Source organism: Sceloporus occidentalis, unplaced genomic scaffold, assembly GCF_023333645.1.
Source record: "Sceloporus occidentalis isolate IW3139 unplaced genomic scaffold, rSceOcc1.0.p SCAF_53, whole genome shotgun sequence".
In the NCBI taxonomy this organism is placed as follows: Eukaryota; Metazoa; Chordata; class Lepidosauria; order Squamata; family Phrynosomatidae; genus Sceloporus; species Sceloporus occidentalis.
In genome coordinates this window covers 4514755-4534456 of record NW_028317033.1, presented here as the reverse complement: position 1 = coordinate 4534456, position 19702 = coordinate 4514755, and the positions used below count along the sequence as shown (strand labels likewise).

Below are 19702 nucleotides of genomic sequence, written 5' to 3'. Positions count from 1 at the left end.
CACGGTCCCAGCCAACCATTGTATTCTGCAGCAGTGTACAATGCATACACAGGACATACCAGGTAGTCCATCACATGACAGCTTGGACCTGCACAAATAAAATATTTATTTTATCTGTTAATCTTGACTTTTCAAAATGTCACTTCTGTCCCCATAATCCCATTTTTATCGACGTTACTGTAGCCCTCCTCCAAAACATCCACCACTCTTATTGTAGATCGCAGTGGAAGTCACGCAGTCTTTTGTGGAGTATGTGAAGACTCAGCCGATTGTGTTTGAGGTTTTTGGACATTATCAGCAGCATCCATTCCCACCGTTATGCAAGGATGTGCTCAGGTAATGTACACAGAGATTTCTTGTTCTGTTGTTGAAATGAGATTTTTTTCATAGTGAGGCAAATAGAGGGAATATTTAGTATTTGAATGTCAAAGTAAGGTGGAAATACGCTCTTCCGTTCCAGAGAGCCTATCTAGCTGGGTTATAGAAATACAGGCTCGTGAATAGTACTGTTAGGAATTCTTTGCAAAGGAAGTAATGGTGACGCAGCACAAAATATAATTTTAGTTTGGTCAACAGTAAACAGGTAATCATATCGCAGCAGATGGGAAAACCCTATTTTATAGGGTTTCTAACACGACAAAGTAATAATAGAATGTTGGATACACCATAATAGTACATAAGGAGAAGTTGTTGCCCTGAACTGTGTTGCTTATTTTCAATTTTAGTGTTACAGTGTGACATATGATGTGATTATACACATTTGTGCATGTTTCTTTTGTATGGTCTTTTGCATGTAATTGTAAATAAATGCATTTGGTATTTTACAGCCCCTTGCGCGCCTCGAGACGCCTCCTTCCCAGGGTTATGCCGCTGTCCAAACCAGGTAAAATCTGCATCCTACTTACAATGCTGTGATCTAAAACCAGTACCAACAGTCACACACCTCTCATGATATACTCCACAATGTAGTGGAAATCTACCCCCACAAAAGAGATTGAGCTGTCTAACTGAAATATTCACATAAAAAAAGGCCTGGTTTTACTTTTTCTTTCTTACGATGAAAAACTCTCCTGGAAATACTTTAAATATTCCGTTATTACTTTACCTTTTTCATATAAATCAATAGCAGCGTTTCTGTTTGTTTTAATTGATTTTCACTGTAATCCCTCTTGTCGCAAATGTATTGTCTGTGTATTCTGATTGTTCGTTTGTTGCTCTTCTTAGGCTTGCACAGCCCATTTGTTCCCCCGGCCCTTCACCCTACTTTTCGTATGCTCAGTTCATTGGTTCCAACACTGTCTGCTGGAGGGGCTCACATAGACAGCTGGGTTTTTAGCAATGTAAAGGGTGCAGATCTTGAGCGCCCTCTGCTGAGGATGGCTGGGGCTGTGGTAAAAGCTCAAAGGCATGGTGCGTGACGGTTGCCTCCAGAGGTTTCCTTATCCTCTGATCTTCTAGCTGTGTGCAGTGCAGTCTTCACCTCTATCTGACAAAGCTGGACCTTCTGCATGCTGTTGTACTGAAGTATCTCCACGCTGGGTGCCTTTTTATTAAGGATTTTCATCTTCTTGTCAGGTTCATTTATGGAAGTCTCATGACGGCAAAACTGACCTAGAACCACTTCTGGAAAACTGAACCTGTCGTGGTTCAACTAAAAAAGAAATGTGTTACCACTTTCTTATTTCCCCATTAACATTTTATAGATGTTTTGTAAATTTTCCCTTTTAGATACCAGTTACCCTTTGTGCTTCGTTTTGCTGCAGGAGGCTTTGATAAGTGGTCAGTTGCACTGAGCTTGTAGCAGGCTCACACTATGTATTCACATTTTCTGTAATTATGGAACGTTCATTCCGGATTAGGAATGACCACTATATAAATTCATATCTGAACGTGATACTTAGAGCACATCACCCTTCTCTTCTTGGCATTTGTCAGCAGATATGTGAAGTTGTGTACCTGCTTCTGTTTGGGAGCCGCTGGTTTGTTTGAAGTTATTTTAGAGTAGACTACTCAAGTAAATTTTATAGCCTTAAAACAGACAAAATATTGCCAAGTGGTTCTTGTCTGCCTTCTATATTTATATTTAAGCCGTCTGTCTCTATATTAAGGTCCTGCTAGGAGTGTTAATGGCAGACAAATTAAATATTCCTTGGTCATATTACATGACCAAAGCCTCTGCATTATTTGGTCTTCTTACCCTTGGTATCAGGTTTGATAGAACACTCCTTTTTTAGTAGACTCTATAGACTTTTTCTCTGCTGTGACTGTTTTAGTTGCCAAATGGTGACATGTCCACTCTTTAGGCTCCTTTTGTCAGTCCTTCAACTATGTATATGCGTTATCTTGGTGATGGACAGTTACATCTTCCATTCTACTAATCAGGAGTTATGAATAATAAAAGAGAGAATTTAATGTTAAGTTAATAAGAATTCTCAAAATTGTCAAACTTTCTGGAAGTACATATTTCATAATGCCTTTTAGTTGTCCATTCTTAGTCCAAAATCTGAAGTTCTTGATGAGCTGATAATTCCTTGTACATATTTAGACTGCATGTCCTATTATTTGAACATGCATAGCCCTGGGTTTATCAGCAACACACACAGTATGATTTAGTGGATATATTCATAACTCCTAAAAATGAGGTGTAGGGTGGAGTACAGTTATACCTTTCCTATTCATAATCTTTATTTTATTCTTCTGACCAGTACTGGTTCTTGTGGAACGTGGGCTGCCTTACTCCAGGTTTCAGTATTTCCCTATATATTCCCTATGTAACTTTGCCTTTCTTTCAGTCCCTGCCACAAAGTTGACGAGACAGCGTGTCCCAAGCACTGGGCAGTGCCACTGCAAATACGACCTGATGGCGTTCTTCCAAATCTGTGAGCTCGAAGCAAACGGCGAGTAAGTTTCTTTAGCCTCATTCAGATTTCTGTAATAACTAGTTATTTGTTCAGCTGTACCCAGCTAGTTCACGTACACATCCATTGTTTTTCATTGAAGTTTTAAAGTAACACAAAAAGAAATTAAAACGACGAGCATGCAAATAATATAGTTGATTGCACAGGTATTATGCTTGTCAGTATTTTAAATACATACATAAATTGATTCTACTTTAGAAGAAACACAAATGCAATAGTCGATGGGTACTTTTGGTGCGTGCTCCCGAATGGAGAACAGATTCCTGCATAATCAGTCCCCAGGTCTGTGTAGTAAATGCCTTGCTTGGTTAATATGTTTAACTGCAAAATATTTTTTAGAAATGTGCATCAGACAAAATACATTTGTGCACATTTTAAGTAGTTTAGCAGAACAAACACAGAACCTAAAACATTTTGTATACATGTTTGAAGATGACATAATCTGATGTGACATACTCTGATATGTGATATAATATAAAAATGCATGTAATGTGAAGCACTTGTTCTTGGCCCTTGACTTTTATGTCTTTCTTACAGTTATATTCCTGTAGCCGTGGACCATGGAGTTGGCTTGCCATGTCATGGGACATTCCTTCTGCATCAGGTAGCTATGCCTCAAGATTTGGGGGGGTTTTGGCACATAAGTCACAGAATTCTTCTGACCCCCAATGTTCACCCTACAGGGTATCCAAAGACGTATATCTGTGACATTGGTTCATGAAGCTGGCGCTGAGTTGAAGTGGCTGGAAGTAAAGGAACTAGTAGTGGGTGAGTATATTCTTTCACCTCTAATTTGGGATATGTTACACAAGTAAAAGGAAGGAATGAAAGAAGAAAAAGAAAACTTTGAAATAAGAATATGGGTCATAGAGCGGTGTAGATGGATCAACTTTCAAGCTCATAATGGTCTACCTATTTATAATTCATACCACTGTAGAATGAACACAAATTGAATGGAATATGAAGATAAGCGGAAATGTCGCTTTGAAATATGTATTAATATAAAATGTACTTGTTTTAATGTCTATTTCTTTTACTTTGTGCAAAATAGATGTGACAGAGAAAATGTGTTCTAGAAATTTTTTTTACTTGTATCCAAAAACACCATACACAAAGCATTTTTTTTTATTATGTGCACACTTAAAAATTCTTTATGGGAATTTGAATCTTTAGAAAAAGCACTTACCTTTCTGCAATTTTAGGAAGGATCCGAAACACCCCAGAGGCCGATGAGTCACTAATTGACCCCAACATCTTGTCCCTGAACATCTTGTCTGCTGGGTATCGCCCCCCAGAAGGTGGTGACCGGTGAGTTTTTTGATAGGTACTATCAAAAAAAGCTTGATGTCCCCAGATATTAGATTAGGGGAGCTGGAATGTAGTTGCGGTAGCCACCAGGGAAGCCTTCTAGAGAATATGTCATAAAGATAGCTGGGAATGTGTAATCCATGGATGAGCCTATCTTATCCTGCTGCGCACCCATTTTTCCTTTGCATTTGGCCTCATCACAAAGCATGTAAGAGCATCAAAGAAACATGTGCAGCAGCCCTTGCACTTACCCCATTATAGTCCTCCTTACCAGCCCAGCCCTTCTCACCTCAGTCACATCCTTCTCATCCACTCTTGGTCCTCCTCACCTGTTTTCCAAAACCTATCCATGTCACGTTATTCCACAAATCCATCCACCAATCATTCCTGGCAATTTAAACCATACTCATATTACTTCATAGTACACCCTTTTAGTCTGTAATAGCAGACAACCTTTTAAACCCCGGTAAGCCCCTGTTTTTATTTGCAACTCATTCCATGTCCCGCACTTTTAATTTGTCCGTTGTGTCACTTTCCACTTCTGTTCACAAACTTCCCTTCCTTAACATATGGTCTAACCTCCTCAAAGAAATTAATCCATCCCAAGTATCTCTAGTCGTTGCCTCTCACAAGGTTCCTTCCCATTAGACTGTCCACTTTATCAGATCCCCCATTCCCTCACTGTCACACAACAGATATTAGTGGAACCATATCTAATGAGACCTGCCCCATGGATAACAGGTATGTCCCTGAGTGAATGTGTATTGAGACATTGGGGGCCTGAAATTTTCCATTCCCTCTTTGTGCCTGCACTAACATCTCGTATTATTTGTGTTTCAGGCAGTTTCTTGATTCTGACACACCTAGGTATTTTATTTTACGATTCATTGCCCAGTTATTAAAGCTTCCTTTCTTTGCCTCTTACAGTCCTCTACTGTCCCTGGTCTTCTGTCTATCTCTTTCCTTAATTGCATTTCATAAGTCATCACACTGCTTGCTACCCTTTTCATTTACCAGAATCCAATCCATCAACCCTACCACCTTGTCTCCAGCATCACACCCTTGCCTTAACCTGTCTGTTCCTTATTTGCCCAGAAGTGATAACTACCCTTTCCCAGCCCTGTTTTTATTACCTGATCCTAATAATGCATGTTTCCCGGAGAAAGAATATACCCAAGGTACAGCTAGAGGTTCTGTTATTATGATATTATACTGGCTGGTGGAGGAATCATTATTCCTGGTTGAATTGAAATTGGACGCAATTAGTTGTTTCTGAGTTTGTGTTTTGGCTAGATTGAAATATCTTTAGTTAAATTTGCTTTACTTTGTTATTTCTGATACATTTACCCAGTGCTAAAATAATCACACATTATATGTATAAAACATAATAATAATAATCAATCGGGGTATGATGTATTTTTTTTATTTTTTATTTTGCCTGCAGACATTTTAATTATGATATTTTAAGTTAGTATGCAATTTTTTCACCATATTTTCAAACTGTTATGTTATATTGAGGAATATCCACAGATCTTTGGATAAAAAAACTATTTTTGGTTTTGCTTTATTTTCTTTATTTCAGTGTGAGCCTTCAATATGAACCTTTTATGTAGTTTAAAACTTTCAAATTCTGAACCTGCCCATAACATGGTATGAAGCGTCAGTCACCTTTTATTTTAACGTATAGGCTTGGATAGGTTGCTTATCTTTATCAGTTGTGTTTACAGCTGATGACAGTGGAAATAAGATAAGAGGTAGTCTCGGTTGTTCCCTCTCCACGCCTCGTTTTGACTCCTTTATGATTTCGTCCTTGGTTTTTGGGTTGTCACTCCACTTGTCCTTTTGTTGCCCCTTGGCACTTGCATTCTCTCACTATGTATATTTGGGGCTCCAACCTTCAGCAGCCATTCCGGGAGGGGCACCAGGTACTCGCTTCTGATATACTGTCCTTCACCCCCCCCTGTCTTATTCTTCCTTTTCCTCTTTTACTATCTGTCTGTAGATTGAAATGTATCTCTAATCACCCACCCTGCGGGTTATTTTTCAAAACTCCTCCGTAAAATGCATGCGATCTCCGCCATTCTCATGTTATTCCTCGTTTTATATTTTTTCCCACATGGTCTGCCTCTTTGTTTAGTTCTTTTTAATTTTAGCATCTGAGCCAACCCATGTGCTTACTCCATTTATCCCTCTTTTCGCGATGAAATCCTCTGTTCTAGATAACAGGGCCCCTAAGCCGAGATGCCCCTTCCCCCTGCTGCTCATACTTGCATTGACCTCATTCATTTTCCTTTCCATATTCAAAGTACCCCTTTGTCCTACTGTCATCACATCTTCATATCCTTACTTCTTTTTAAATTGTGTGTCCTTCTCATCCCTAACACACAACCTGTTTCCCTTCTCACCTCTGCTTCTATACACTTCTTTTTAAATTCCCATTTGTCATGTGCTTCCCTTGTTCTTTTGAAATGGTTTGGTGTTTTAGATTGAGGGTGTTTTGTGTAGAAATGGGTATTGATATATTTAAAGCAGCAGTCCCTTTTCAAAAATAAATCATTGCACACACTAGTTTTGTTATACTTGTATAATAAAAATGACCTATGTCTATTATACTACATTAAAAACTGATTCTTCTGTAAAAGTGGTAGTGTTATCACCATAGCAACCAATAGAACAATTCTAGTTGTCCCTGATCATCTTAAGAGGTCACCCAAATGGTGTGGACTGCTGTTTTACTATATATGTTTATGTTTCTTAGGTATATTTCTTGTACTTTGTGTCAGTATAGCACACTGCGTGCCTCTTATATGTATGTACGTCCGGTGCGTGTCGGTATATGTGGGTATGGCTTGCATTCATTATATGTATCTTTGCGGCAGGACGTTTTATCACTTTGAAGTTGCCTGGGACAGTTCTATGCACAATTCTCTTCTACTCAACCGCGTCACTCCATACAGAGAGAAGATCTACATGACCCTGTCTGCTTATGTGGAGGTAACACTTTTTAATAAAAGTTGTTTTAAATACTGATCTTTCTATAGTTTTTGTCAGTAAATATCACAAAAGCATTTTTTTTAATAACAAGACACAATTCTTGTTATTGCCAATACACTGTATAGTAAAATACAATTCCTGATATTGCTATCCAAACACTAATCAGGGAGACATCTTCAAAACTCTTAAATCCATCCGAATAAGTAACTTTTCCTACTTAAATTGTTGGGTGTCCACTTGTTAAAGTTCTGTCTACCTTTGTCCTAGTTGGATCAATCTTGAATGAAGTGTAGGATTTGGGACTTCAATAACAAAAACAATTTTTCAGTCATGAAAAACTGTTCATTGTCAGCAAAATGGCACCAGTTGGGGAATGATCCCCATATCTGCATAGGTTTACTAGTAGACCATAAACAAAATGTGTATATAATTATATATTAGGTATATAATGAAAACCAACTTACATACAGATCAGTAGCAGAAATAGTGAGCTAAGGTTTGTAGCTTGTAGTGCCCCCCCAACACACATTTTTTTTCTCAATAAGCACAAGTATTAGATTAAGCAGCAAATACAAATATAATAAAAAGTAAATAAATATTTTTAGTTGTGAGAAAAATAAAACACTGTAGGGTCTATTCTCTAAGCAAAGAGCTCTTGAGTATGGACATTGAGGCCAAAATAGTCGAGATTTTCCCAACTCAGCTATTTTTGCCTCAGTTTTTGAAATTCTCCTACAATTTTCTGGCAATTCATCCCCATCTGCATTTATTAATTATGTTATGGTGTACTGTTTCAATGAAAGTTTCTCATTCTTCCGCAGATGGAGAACTGTACACAGCCAGCTGTGATCACCAAAGACTTCTGCATGGTGTTCTACTCTCGGGATGCCAAGCTCCCTGCCTGTCGCTCTATCCGAAACTTGTTTGGAACTGGCAGCTTGCGAGCCTCTGAGGGGTGCGTTACTAAAACTTTACAAAGTTTCTACTAAATTATTAAAGGTTATTGGGAGGCAGGGGAGGGCTAGCACCTTCTGCCCCAGGGGGCAGGTAAAGCCAAATGGCCCCTTGTGCATGAACCCCTCCCAGTAGCTCACATATACACTGGCACACAATTTTACATACACACTCTCAAACATACACAGTAACACATACTCATTCATGCTAACGCACACGTACACATAAACATTCATGCTCACTCACACACACATTCATGCTAGCACACAAAACATTTACACATACACATTCATGCTAGCATACACTCCCTCTCTCTCATACACACACATATTTATACAATACATACTTACTCTCTCCCTTTAACCTCTTACTTCCTCCCTCACCCTCTCTCACCCCTTTACTTCACCTCACCAGCAGCTTTCTTTCTTTTATTTTATTTCACCTTTACCGCAGGCTCCCCAACTGGGGTTGGCCTGTCATAGTACACAGTGAGTGAACATGGAGTTCAAACTGCGAGCTTCATGTAAAATCCCGCTTTAGTGAAAAATCTCCTAAATATCATCTACTATATATAAGCAGATACATTTATCATTACATGTTGTAAATATTTACAATATTTAATAGCACTATATAAAAAAGCAACTTTAAATATATAGGTGCTATTTATTTATTATATGCACTTTAGGTGTATTGTTCATACAACCCATTTGCTTTTCACTGTATATGTTATAAATATTTGGCAGTCAGAAAGATGAGAAGGACAAGTTGCATAAGATGTAAAAGATTCTTTTAACTATTGATGTTCTGCTCGTTTACAGGAACCGTGTGACAGGGGTGTATGAGCTCAGTCTTTGCCGAGTTGCTGAAGCTAGCAGTCCAGGTGAGTTTTCCACTTAAAACTTGTATTATATTACCCAATCCTATTACAAATATATTGAAGAAATATAGAAGAAAACAAGAAGCATTTTACTGTAATGAATGGGAAAGTAAAAAAAACAAAAATACTAATTTCTATTGGTCTTTAATAATCCACCAGCATCCAGTTTATGTACTGTATGAATTTATTCCACTAGGTAATTCTTTAGGCAATATTCATACTTCATTTAACATACGGTCCTGTGGAAAAGAAAATACACCATCTTTGAATTCTATGGTCTTAAATATCAGGACATAATAACAATCATCTTTTCCTTAGGTAAACACAACCTCAGATAAACAAGGATTTATTCAACAAAAAAAATAAAAAAATGGGAAAAATATTGTCGGTAACTTTCTTTTTTTTGTTGAGTGGCCTTCCCCACAATTAGCAGAAATGTAACTAACTAGAAGAAAAAATAGACCAGCCCGACAATGACACTTCTTTGATATATTGTGACTACATATTTATATTGGTGAACCTTCTTTAAACCAATATGTCTATCTCAGATATTTGATTTCATATAAATATATCTACAATGCAGTAACCTCAAATAAGTAGCTTTCTATTTACCCCACTGTGGAGGCTTCACTAAAGTAACAGGGATTTAAAATAAAAATCAGACCCACAAACACACCTATTCTCCATGGCTCTGACCTTGAAATCTAACTTGCCACTACAGGAATGCAGAGGAGACGTAGGCGCGTGCTGGATACCTCTGTAGCATATGTGCGGGGTGAAGAAAATCTTGCAGGGTGGAGGCCGCGCAGTGACAGCTTGATCCTTGATCATCAATGGGAGTTGGAGAAGCTCAGCCTGCTCCAGGAGGTATTTTGAATTTGCTACTTGTGTTTATTTTAGTTTACATTTGTCTGCTTGTTTAGTAAAAAAAACACAACTCTGGGTTTTTTCAGCATGTCTATAAGTATAATGTTTATACTGTTACCTGAAGCCATGGTTCACCAGTTTGCACAGTTAGAGACACTCTTTTGGCACTCAAGTCTTGTAAGTCTTTGGTGCAGCACTGGCGTATCATCGTGTATCACAAAGGGTTGTCTCCCCAGTTAGCCTTGAACTGTGTTTTGCATCAGTAGTGGTGCATTAGAGCATCACTCAAAGTCAAGGTCACTTATGTCATTTTTCCTAAGTCGGGCCATAAATGTCTTATTTTACTTCTGCCATTTGTCTTGATGGTCTTCAACATGTTTAATACGTTATATTTCCTTGAAAAAGATTCTTGATATCAAGCAGGTCACAAATCAGGAGTAACGTAACCTAGAGCACACTCTTATAGTTATTATATGCATACTTAATAAAAAAAAATCTCGGAGAATCTACAGCAGAGCATCCATGAGCATGCCTTAGAACATTGTAGATTGATCACAAGAACAACTGTGAGTCTATTAGAATAATGGAGTCAAAGACCTTTACTTTGTAACCTATTCAAATGTATGACATGTCTGTACAGGTGGAGAGAACACGTCATTATCTGCTTCTGCGAGAGAAACTAGAAGCTATTCTGCGAGGATCCTCAGATCCTCTCACTCCTTCCCCAAGTGAAGAGATAATGCCCCTCAGTCCCACTTGTCAGCTGGTGCAGCTCACAGAAGAAGGTTCGCCTCAAGTAGAAGAGAATCCTCTGGAAACTGCTAGTGAAAGACAGAAAGAATTAGCTGCAAAGGTACTTAACTGGGACCATGTCATTTGTATAGTATGTAATGTTACACAAGAATGAGTATGTGAAATGTGTGGCAATGATAAAGAATATTCACTTTATAGAAATCATTTTCTTCACTTCTCTCTAAAATTATGCAGCTATGTGCTAAACATTACTCATACAGAACTCTTCATAGGGAAAACAAAATACTGTACAGATATAATTTCAAACCAGGCCAACAATGCCAAGCCATCATATTAATTAGCTTCCCGTTCTTCTTACTCTAACCTGACAAACGATACAATAACCAATCAGCTTTCAGGAAAGCAGTACCATAACAAGGGAGGAATATTTTCATCATAATCAACATTATCATTGTTTGATTTATAGACCAACATCGTATTTCACGGCCCTGCAAATGGATAAATAGGATATAGCAAGTAGAACATCACAAAACAGTTTGGACTAACAGGAACTAAAGGTGAAGAGGGCGCTGCCCAAATAAACGTAACCCCTTCATGACAAAGCAGTACTACTACTCAACTGCTAGTACGTCTTGTCACTTTAAGCATCAGCAGGGATCAGCCTGGTCTCCTCACTTGTAACGTGGGTCAAAATTCATGGCCCCAAGCTCATTGATTTAACGTGAGAAGTCTTAAAATGAGCAGGGATTCACATGTCCAAACTTCTCACTCTCCCGAGGTTTCCCTGCCTTAGTGTGATCAGGAGAGCAGATCTGCACAGGGAGATCACTGCAAGCTCTGTGACAGGGTGTCACGGCAGACTACAGCAGTAGTGCAAGAAGCACAAGTTTCTCCCTTTAAAAAGGTAAACATCTAAAAAAGTAAGTGTGCAGTTCTCTATGAGCACTGTGCAGTTTACCACCAGAGGGAAACCCCTCTAATGTTTTGATGACATCACAAGAGTTTCCCCTATTTCAAAAGAGATCCACGGGATCTAAGAAGACCCCATATGGGATCTCTAGCAATGATGCACTGCCCTCTTCTAGAAAGCAGTGGGAAAAATATAACTAAATAGATATAAAGTTTTAAGTAACAAATAAAATACACAAATGAGAAAAAATAAAAACACAAATAGAATCACCTGTACTACCTCGTACCCCTCACCTAAAAAATGAAAACCCTATAAAGAAATACTGCCCCTCACTACAATTTAAAAAAATAATAATTCTGGTTCATAGCATCTCCATGAAGAAATTCCAAACCTATGCATGTTGAGCATCACTGTACCCAGGAATGTAGAAATGACATAAAAAACCATGTAAAAATGAAATAATAGTGCAATACCTTTGGTTGTCTACTTTTTTAGACACATAGTTTCATGTAGCAGTTTTGAGCTCTGTTGGTGCTTTTGAAGTCAGAGTTAAACCAAAGTTGAAAATATTAGGATTTTATTGCCAAAATAAATGAAAATCCTAGACATATGATACGTATAAAAACTCAGGTCAGGTATATGAATATATTTGAGTTTTATTTCTCATTTGCACCAGCTGTGTACAATTTATAAGAGGTTAAAATGTTTTCATATCAATAATGGATTATATAGATGAAGATGGTTTGAAAGACCTGAAAAAAACACCATGTAATTTGTGTGGGTACACTAAATAAGAAAGAGGGAAATCATGGTTGGAACAAGGACATAGCAGAAAGGTTGAAAATACTGTCATCCAATGCTTTCATCCTGAATGATGCACCACTGTTTAGGAAAAAAAGAAGTGTACACAACAATAAAATGTAGGCTTAGATCTGCTTTAATAATTAACAAACTTACTTCTAAATGTAAATCCCTGCGAAAATCTGCCAGAATAATAAAGGATCCTCATCCATTAATCACTATTTATATATATATATATATATTAATCACTATTTATATATATATATTTATATTTTTATTTGATATATATATTACTTTTATTTTACATACATACAGTCAAATACACACACGGTCTCTCTCTCACACACAGACCCATTGTTTAGTTAATAGACCTGATTACTTTTTGCTTCTTTGGCATGGATGTGGGTTCGAATAATACTGATGATTGGGAAAAAAACATTCCTACTTTGTTTCCCTGGTCTGTCATATGTAACTAGGGATCTTTCACACAAAGTAAGTTTTTGTTTAGTGATCATTTCCTATTAGAATTTCTGCATATAGATGATGTCTGGAGTGATTGATTCAATTTGCAAATGTAGGGTCTAGGGCGGGACACTCCACTTGGCAAAAAAAATGTATTACATTTTAGTGTATTGATATATTTTTTTCTTTCATTCGGAAAAGAAAATCAGATTAATACAACTCTGCGTTTGTGTCTGTATAGTTTTTATTTGGCCTGTACTGATTAATAATAATTAGTCTAAGTAAAGTCTGTGGAAATACTGCTGGCCGCTGGTGTTATATACATGTGTCTCTCTTCTTTATCTTGCAGTGTCTACGCCTGCTCACTCACACCTTCAACAGAGAATACACATACAGCCATGTGTGTGTAAGTGCCAGCGAGAGCAAGGTGAGTTGCCATTTAATCATGATGAGTCATGATAGAGAGAGGGACGAATTCAGCTATGCTTCTTGTATGTGTTCTTTAAAAGGTTGTGTCATAAATAGATAATAATATAACATATGCCCAGGCTATATAAGGATCACTGATCTTATTTGCCTCTGAAGACCTTACACGGCCTCTGTGAAGTTAAAAGGGGGTATACTTCTAGTTGACAAGATATGTTACTCTATATACCTTTAAATAACACCAACAGAAGTCTGTGTTTTTAGAAAATTATCCTGTTGATTTTTGCCATTGCATCACTTCTAAATATTTCTCAATATTTCAGTTGCCAAATCTTAGGAACATTTCATAATCAAGTTACGTAGTGATTTCTGCTCCTGACTCTCATGAATACCGGTAACAGCAAAAATATAAAATACCAGGGTATTCATGGGGTTCCCCTTTAATCCCCATGAAACATAGTCTCTTCTTCCAATTGTGTTTCCATACATCTTGCTCTTAATGATAGCATTAAGACAGTACGATGCAATCGTTATTATTCATCGGTTTAATCACAAAGACTTTGTTCCATGTGTTCATCTATAATGTATATATGCAGCTGTCTGAGATGTCAGTCACACTTCTGCGGGACCCCTCGCTGCCTGCCCTCGGTGCATCCACTCTTACCCCATCCACCACCTGCCCCTCCCTGGTTGAAGGCCGATACTGCAGTCCTGAGTCTAAGTAAGTTTTGCTCCCAAATTGATGTGAGTATTGTCTTTATACGGAAAAGTGTGTTAACAAGTATATGGGCTGTATGTAAAATGTAGTTAGGAATGGGTAGCACTCACTGTGTCTATTTAAATTACAGTAAGATTGGATCAGAGAGTTCAGTTATATACTGCGCAGCATGCTTATTGTGTGTGGGATTGATGTCTATAGGACTGAATATAATATTTTTCTATATTACATGCACATACATGAACTAAGTAAGTGTTTCTATGTAAAATGTATTATAAGTAGCCACAGAATGGTCAGAACTAAATAAGGGGCTCCATATAGGGTATATTATGGTCAGGACAAAGTAAGTGTTTTACTTAGAGATATAGTGCTTCTCTGTATAAGGTTGTATTGGAAATGTGTCTATAGGAGATATAACGTTACACAATGGGGGCTACATTAATATAGGATACTGAGACATTTCAGCAATTATATGTACTCTAATGCATATGAGAGCTGCATGGTTGGTTTAACTTTTCATAGTGTTCTGCAGAATCCCACCATATGTATTTGCCACTCCTGGTGCCCCCCAGCTATTTTCTGTGCAGGAGATGTGTTTGGCCATATGCACCTCTCTGGCACTGAACCCAGGCCCATGGGGAGCATATGCATCAATATCAATGGAGCTATGTTTGTATAACACGCATAATGCTTAGCAGCAAGAGGGCAAGACTTAGGAACGTCTTATGTTTCCACTATAGCCCTCAGCCCCTTTCTCGTGGATTCAGCCCTGATCGGGAGACTCTGAGCCCTATAGGAGAGCCACAGAAGTCCCCCAGCACAAGAGCGAAGAGTCCTTTCAGTTTGTTTGTTCCTGACATCCAAGAGATCCGGGTCAGGTAAGAAAAAAAACAACAAAGAATATATGAGGAGGTCAGGATATAACTATACATTTCATATAGCGAAAGATGGGCACTTTTGTTTTATAAAGTGACTAGAGGATGCGGCTTTACTGAAACTTTGTGACTTTGAAAGCAATGTGTGTGGCTGAGAAAGCATTAAGAAGAAGAGGAATGTTTTATTTGCACAGTTTGATTTCTAAGCAAGAAACCGGCACCTGAATCAGTTATCAGACAACATTTACAGGGAAAATTAGGCTGAAAAATAGGCAGAGAATCCACAACACGGACACCGTTTTCTGCTTTCCTCCAACAGCCCCATTGTCTCTAAGAAGGGCTACCTTCACTTCTTGGAGCCGCACACCGGTGGCTGGGTGAAGAGGTATGTGGTGGTCCGTCGCCCATATGTCTACATCTACAACAATGATAGGGATCCAGTGGAGAGGGCCATCCTAAACCTCTCTCAAGCCCAAGTGGAGTACAGTGAAGATCAGCAGGCCATGCTGAAGGTGAGCACTTGTTAAGTTTGTATTATAATATGTTTTTGATATCATTTTGCTGCTGCGTAAAGCAGATGTGTATGAATATTTTTACTCACTGGCCACCTTATCTGTCTATTATGAAGGGCCATCGCAGCAATCTGTCCCTATGTAATGGGCCCTGTGCTTAGAATTCACAGATAACACTTTGCTTTCTTTCCCCTACAGACTCCCAACACATTTGCGGTGTGCACTCAGCACCGGGGCATTCTGCTGCAGGCCGGCAATGACAAGGACATGCACGACTGGCTCTATGCCTTTAATCCTTTGCTGGCTGGCTCCATCCGGTGAGACATTAGAAGCGACCCACAGCAAGGAAAAAAAAGATATTAGAGAGATCTTTGTTTTTACGGCTATTTGGGAAGATAACCCTGTTCAGATACTGGCAAAAAAATTTGACCGTTAGAGATTTGGATTTTCATTTTTTCTTATTTAGTCACTGGTAAAATCCTGATACTTCCTTCTGTTACTCAGTAACTAAGACATGTTAGTATGCCACTTTTTAGAGAGAGTCATTTAGAGAGTAATGCCACACCCCTACTACCTAAAAGTGTAACATTGAGGCATTTATAAGACAATATTCTGTTTAGTTTGAGTGAAGGAGAACAAATATATGACTTTCTTTCTTTCTTTCTTTCTTTCTTTTTCTGCTCTTCTCACAGGTCCAAACTGTCTCGACGCAGAACAGCCCAAATGAGAATTTAATGGGATTCTCTCCCCCTCTCTCATCAACACTTAACTCCCTTAACTCACCCCAAAGCTGCACACAATATCTGCACTCATCCTATGTTCAGCAGAAGTTTCACTTGCTTGTGCTCTCGCTGAAGATCACTTTTAGGGAATCTCATATCACTGCACTCTCACTCTGCTGTACAAAAGTCTAATCTGTTTCGTCCTGATGTCCTCACCTGTCCTCGGCACTTGGTAGAGTAGACGGAGCATTGACGGGTCACTAATCATTTGCGTCTTTATGGAGATGATAGGAACAGTGAAAGGACAAGTATTGTTTTTTCTGTTTGTGTTTTCACCATTGTGCTGTGTTAGACAAGGTAGAACAAATATTCAAACACGATGGCCAGTTTCTTATTACGTCTATGTAACTCAGCATAGAAACAACTTTATTAAATTACATGTAAGCCTCTGACGAGAATCTAATATCAGGGAGGTTGGTGGGAGTACTAATATTAGACTGAAAAGTGACATTCTGTACATTTCGAATAACATTTAGGGTCTGCATTATGACATTAGACAAAAAAACAGCCTGTACACCTTAAATAACATTTGGGGACTGAATTTTAGGTCTTCAGATTTCTAATAAGAGATGTTGAGGAAGAGCACCCTACAGAGTAACAGGGGAATACATTCTGAGAACTCCTCGGCATTTAAAGCCAGTCCCTTACACATGCAGCGTTCTTCTTAATGTCATACATATTTTGTTTATGTATGATGAAGTCATGCTCTTTGCATACCTCAGTTTCCCTTAAGCACTTAACCTCACTCTTTCTCACCTGCTTCACTTGACTCTATACAGTATATGTACGCGTGACTGAGGAACACTTTAATTTCTCTGTAGGGAGGGTCACAAGTAAAAGAGATGCAGTCTAATGTGTGTTGAGTGGACGTACATGTTGTGCAATTAAATGAACCCTTTTAGGAGTTTATAAAAAACAAACAAAAGTAAGATGGGATGTTGAATTTGTTTTAACACAGGCGAGATGAGGAAGCAGGTGTCCGGCGGGTGCCCTCATCGTTTGGCTGGTTCTAAGTAGAGATACTAGGTTGCATTTGGACCTTTCATGTTTAAGATATGACTATATCCTATAGCTATTAACACTAGAGGCTGTGATTTTTTAGCAGATGGGCACTGCATAACCATATATCATTGGGATTTCTTACATATCAGATAAAAGAGGACGTTCTTGTAATTAGAGCAGTAAGGGTAACATATTTGCTAAACCTCTATGTATTTGACTAGGGAGTGCTCACGCAGATCAAGAAAAAACACAGACGTTGGAATATGTCTGCACCGCTGATATTCCCTAAAATAGAGTTTTGTAGTTAGCCAAAGATTCAAATATTTATCCCAAAATACCTAAGGAGTATCTTGCCTCCCTGTGCACTTTAAGAATGTCTGTTTTGTATGGTTACACATTACAGGTATACATATACTCTGAAGTATAATGGTTTATGTGACGGAAGCGTCACAGTTTATATATAGCTGTCTCTAGATATAAATATGAGAGCCTTGTCAGTCCAGTATATATATATATATATATATATATATATATATATATATATATATATATATATATTTGTGCTATCTTACCTCTGTATGTCACTGTCATGTACATGTCAAGAAAGAAACATCAAGTCTAATCTTGCTTGGTCATTTTAATAGACGTGTTCCTTAGACTAGCCTAGTGCTAGATTTAATAAATAAGCGAAAACTCATAAAGTCGAGTGAAAGATTGTAAATGGAAAGTTTACTGTTGCTGGAAGACTTTATGGACTTTGTTTTAGAGGACAGTGATGTTGGCCTCTTTCATGCCTTAGGACACCGAATGTGTATCTGATAGAACTTCTCAATTTGTCTCATGGTCAAACAGCCACCGAGACTTTAAAGGTCTGTCACCTTTCAAGCATTCTCTGATGTGTATCTGAGGCCAGCAAACCTCTAGAGCACAATGTGTCCCCCTGAAATAGGCCAGACATTTCCTCCAAAACCTCATGGAAGTGAGTAATATGCCAGCATATATAGTCAGAAAGGTTAACAGCAAGTGCTTCATTTAAAAATATTAGTTAAAGCAAACAAACCTAAAACAACAGTATATTTCATGCTTCTTGTTTTTCAAGCCAAACGCATGACCTTCAAGACATGGAACTGGAAAGGGGAAGCGGTACAAATGTAAATAGAGGATTCAGGTGAATCCCTTAATGCATTCGCATGCAAAAAACACTAGTGTATAGATTGACAGTCTTATACATTAAAGGGCATATCATCACTGGAGTTAACCTTTTAGTACATCGTTTCACCAATGTAAAAGTAAATTTAGGATTTTTTTGGTTATTACCCAAAGGCGTTCAATAAAAAGGCAAATAAACTTCTGCTGCTCATATTTTTTGCGTGGCTTGGCTCTGTTGCAGTGGGCAGAGATGGCTGCTAAGCGTACACCAGCGGTGTCCAGACACTTTGTCACATGGTTACTTCTGACTGCTTAATATTGAATGTTGTTAGATCACTGAGTGAAAACCCCTACTTTAAATATGAGAAAGGTTTGGTGAAATGTTTTTTGATATGAAAAAAAGAGTTCCTCTTAAAATAGCTGAGTAAGAAAAATATGTTATAGGGAATGTAAGCTAACCGTTGCAACAATAAGCATGGGGGGCTTTGTAAATTGACTCTTCAGGTTATTGCCTTAAACCAAATTGCCAGAGGCTGGAAAATGTTTCCAAGTTCTGTTTAATTCCACAAGGCTTAATGATCAAATGCTTTGAGTTTTTCTTTCCTTTTGATAGTTTTCTTACCTTACCTTACAAGATGTACAGATTATCTTTGCTGCCTTGACACTGGTCTTCTGCTCCTTGGTTGGAATGATCTTGGGGCTTATCACTTTTATTGAGGTTTCTACTCGTGTTCAAGAGAAAAGACCTTCTATTGCAGATGATCCAATTCATATACCACCAGTTAATTGTGAGAGGGGGAGAAGTTATTAACATTAACTAGTTTAGTTTGGAGCCCACCATTGTTTTTCTACCGCAACAAGGAAATGGTCTTTGATGTATTTAAGGGTGATTGTCTAAGCTTTGTAACTGTAAAAAGGCAGCTGTCATCCATATGGGTTTTATCAGTGATAATTCATGGTGTCATATCATATTTGAGAATGTTCAGAACAAGACACTGAGATTATTCTGTAATTCAAATGCAAAGATAACTGCATGAATGTCTTGTGATAATTGTAGGATGCCTTCAATATAAACAAATGTTACTGTGTAAATCTAGGCTGTTTTCATAGAAAATATCAATTATTCAACATCTTCATAAATGTAAATCATAGAAATGTGAAGTGAATTTAGGGGACCCTCTCCCAGCGAAGAGGTTTTATTCTTCAATTCTTTCAGCACTATGTATTGAGATTACACTGACCATGAGTTATTTGTGAGTAACCATTTAGTTATGAGAGTCATGACCAGCATGCATCACAAATGATTTAAGGCATCTAATACCTAATGAGGTCATTAAAAAATCACTAGCCATCCAGTGAGTAGATCCATTCTATAGATGGCTGCAAATGACAAG

General features: G+C 38.0%; 1 protein-coding gene across 9 annotated transcripts in view; it reads left to right on the top strand.

Annotated features, from left to right (window-relative positions):
• The window catches only part of LOC149288253 (kinesin-like protein KIF1A), a 44448-nt gene extending 28338 nt beyond the window's left edge, over positions 1-16110 (top strand). For 3 of the 9 annotated variants that reach the window (XM_089492056.1, XM_089492052.1, XM_089492053.1), the window contains 18 exons: positions 218-336; positions 828-883; positions 2793-2901; positions 3456-3522; positions 3602-3686; positions 4121-4226; positions 5067-5093; positions 7106-7220; positions 8042-8175; positions 8993-9054; positions 9773-9918; positions 10559-10771; positions 13194-13271; positions 13867-13985; positions 14699-14866; positions 15183-15375; positions 15574-15692; positions 16068-16110. In XM_089492056.1, the coding sequence (XP_089348182.1) occupies positions 218-336; positions 828-883; positions 2793-2901; positions 3456-3522; positions 3602-3686; positions 4121-4226; positions 5067-5093; positions 7106-7220; positions 8042-8175; positions 8993-9054; positions 9773-9918; positions 10559-10771; positions 13194-13271; positions 13867-13985; positions 14699-14866; positions 15183-15375; positions 15574-15692; positions 16068-16110 (1959 nt within the window). Of the gene's footprint in view, positions 1-217; positions 337-827; positions 884-2792; positions 2902-3455; positions 3523-3601; positions 3730-4091; positions 4227-5066; positions 5094-7105; positions 7221-8041; positions 8176-8992; positions 9055-9772; positions 9919-10558; positions 10772-13193; positions 13272-13866; positions 13992-14698; positions 14867-15182; positions 15376-15573; positions 15693-16067 lie in introns of all 9 variants that reach the window. The other 6 variants (XM_089492059.1, XM_089492058.1, XM_089492055.1 and 3 more) reach the window with 4 other exon arrangements.
• Positions 16111-19702: the final 3592 nt, after the last annotated feature.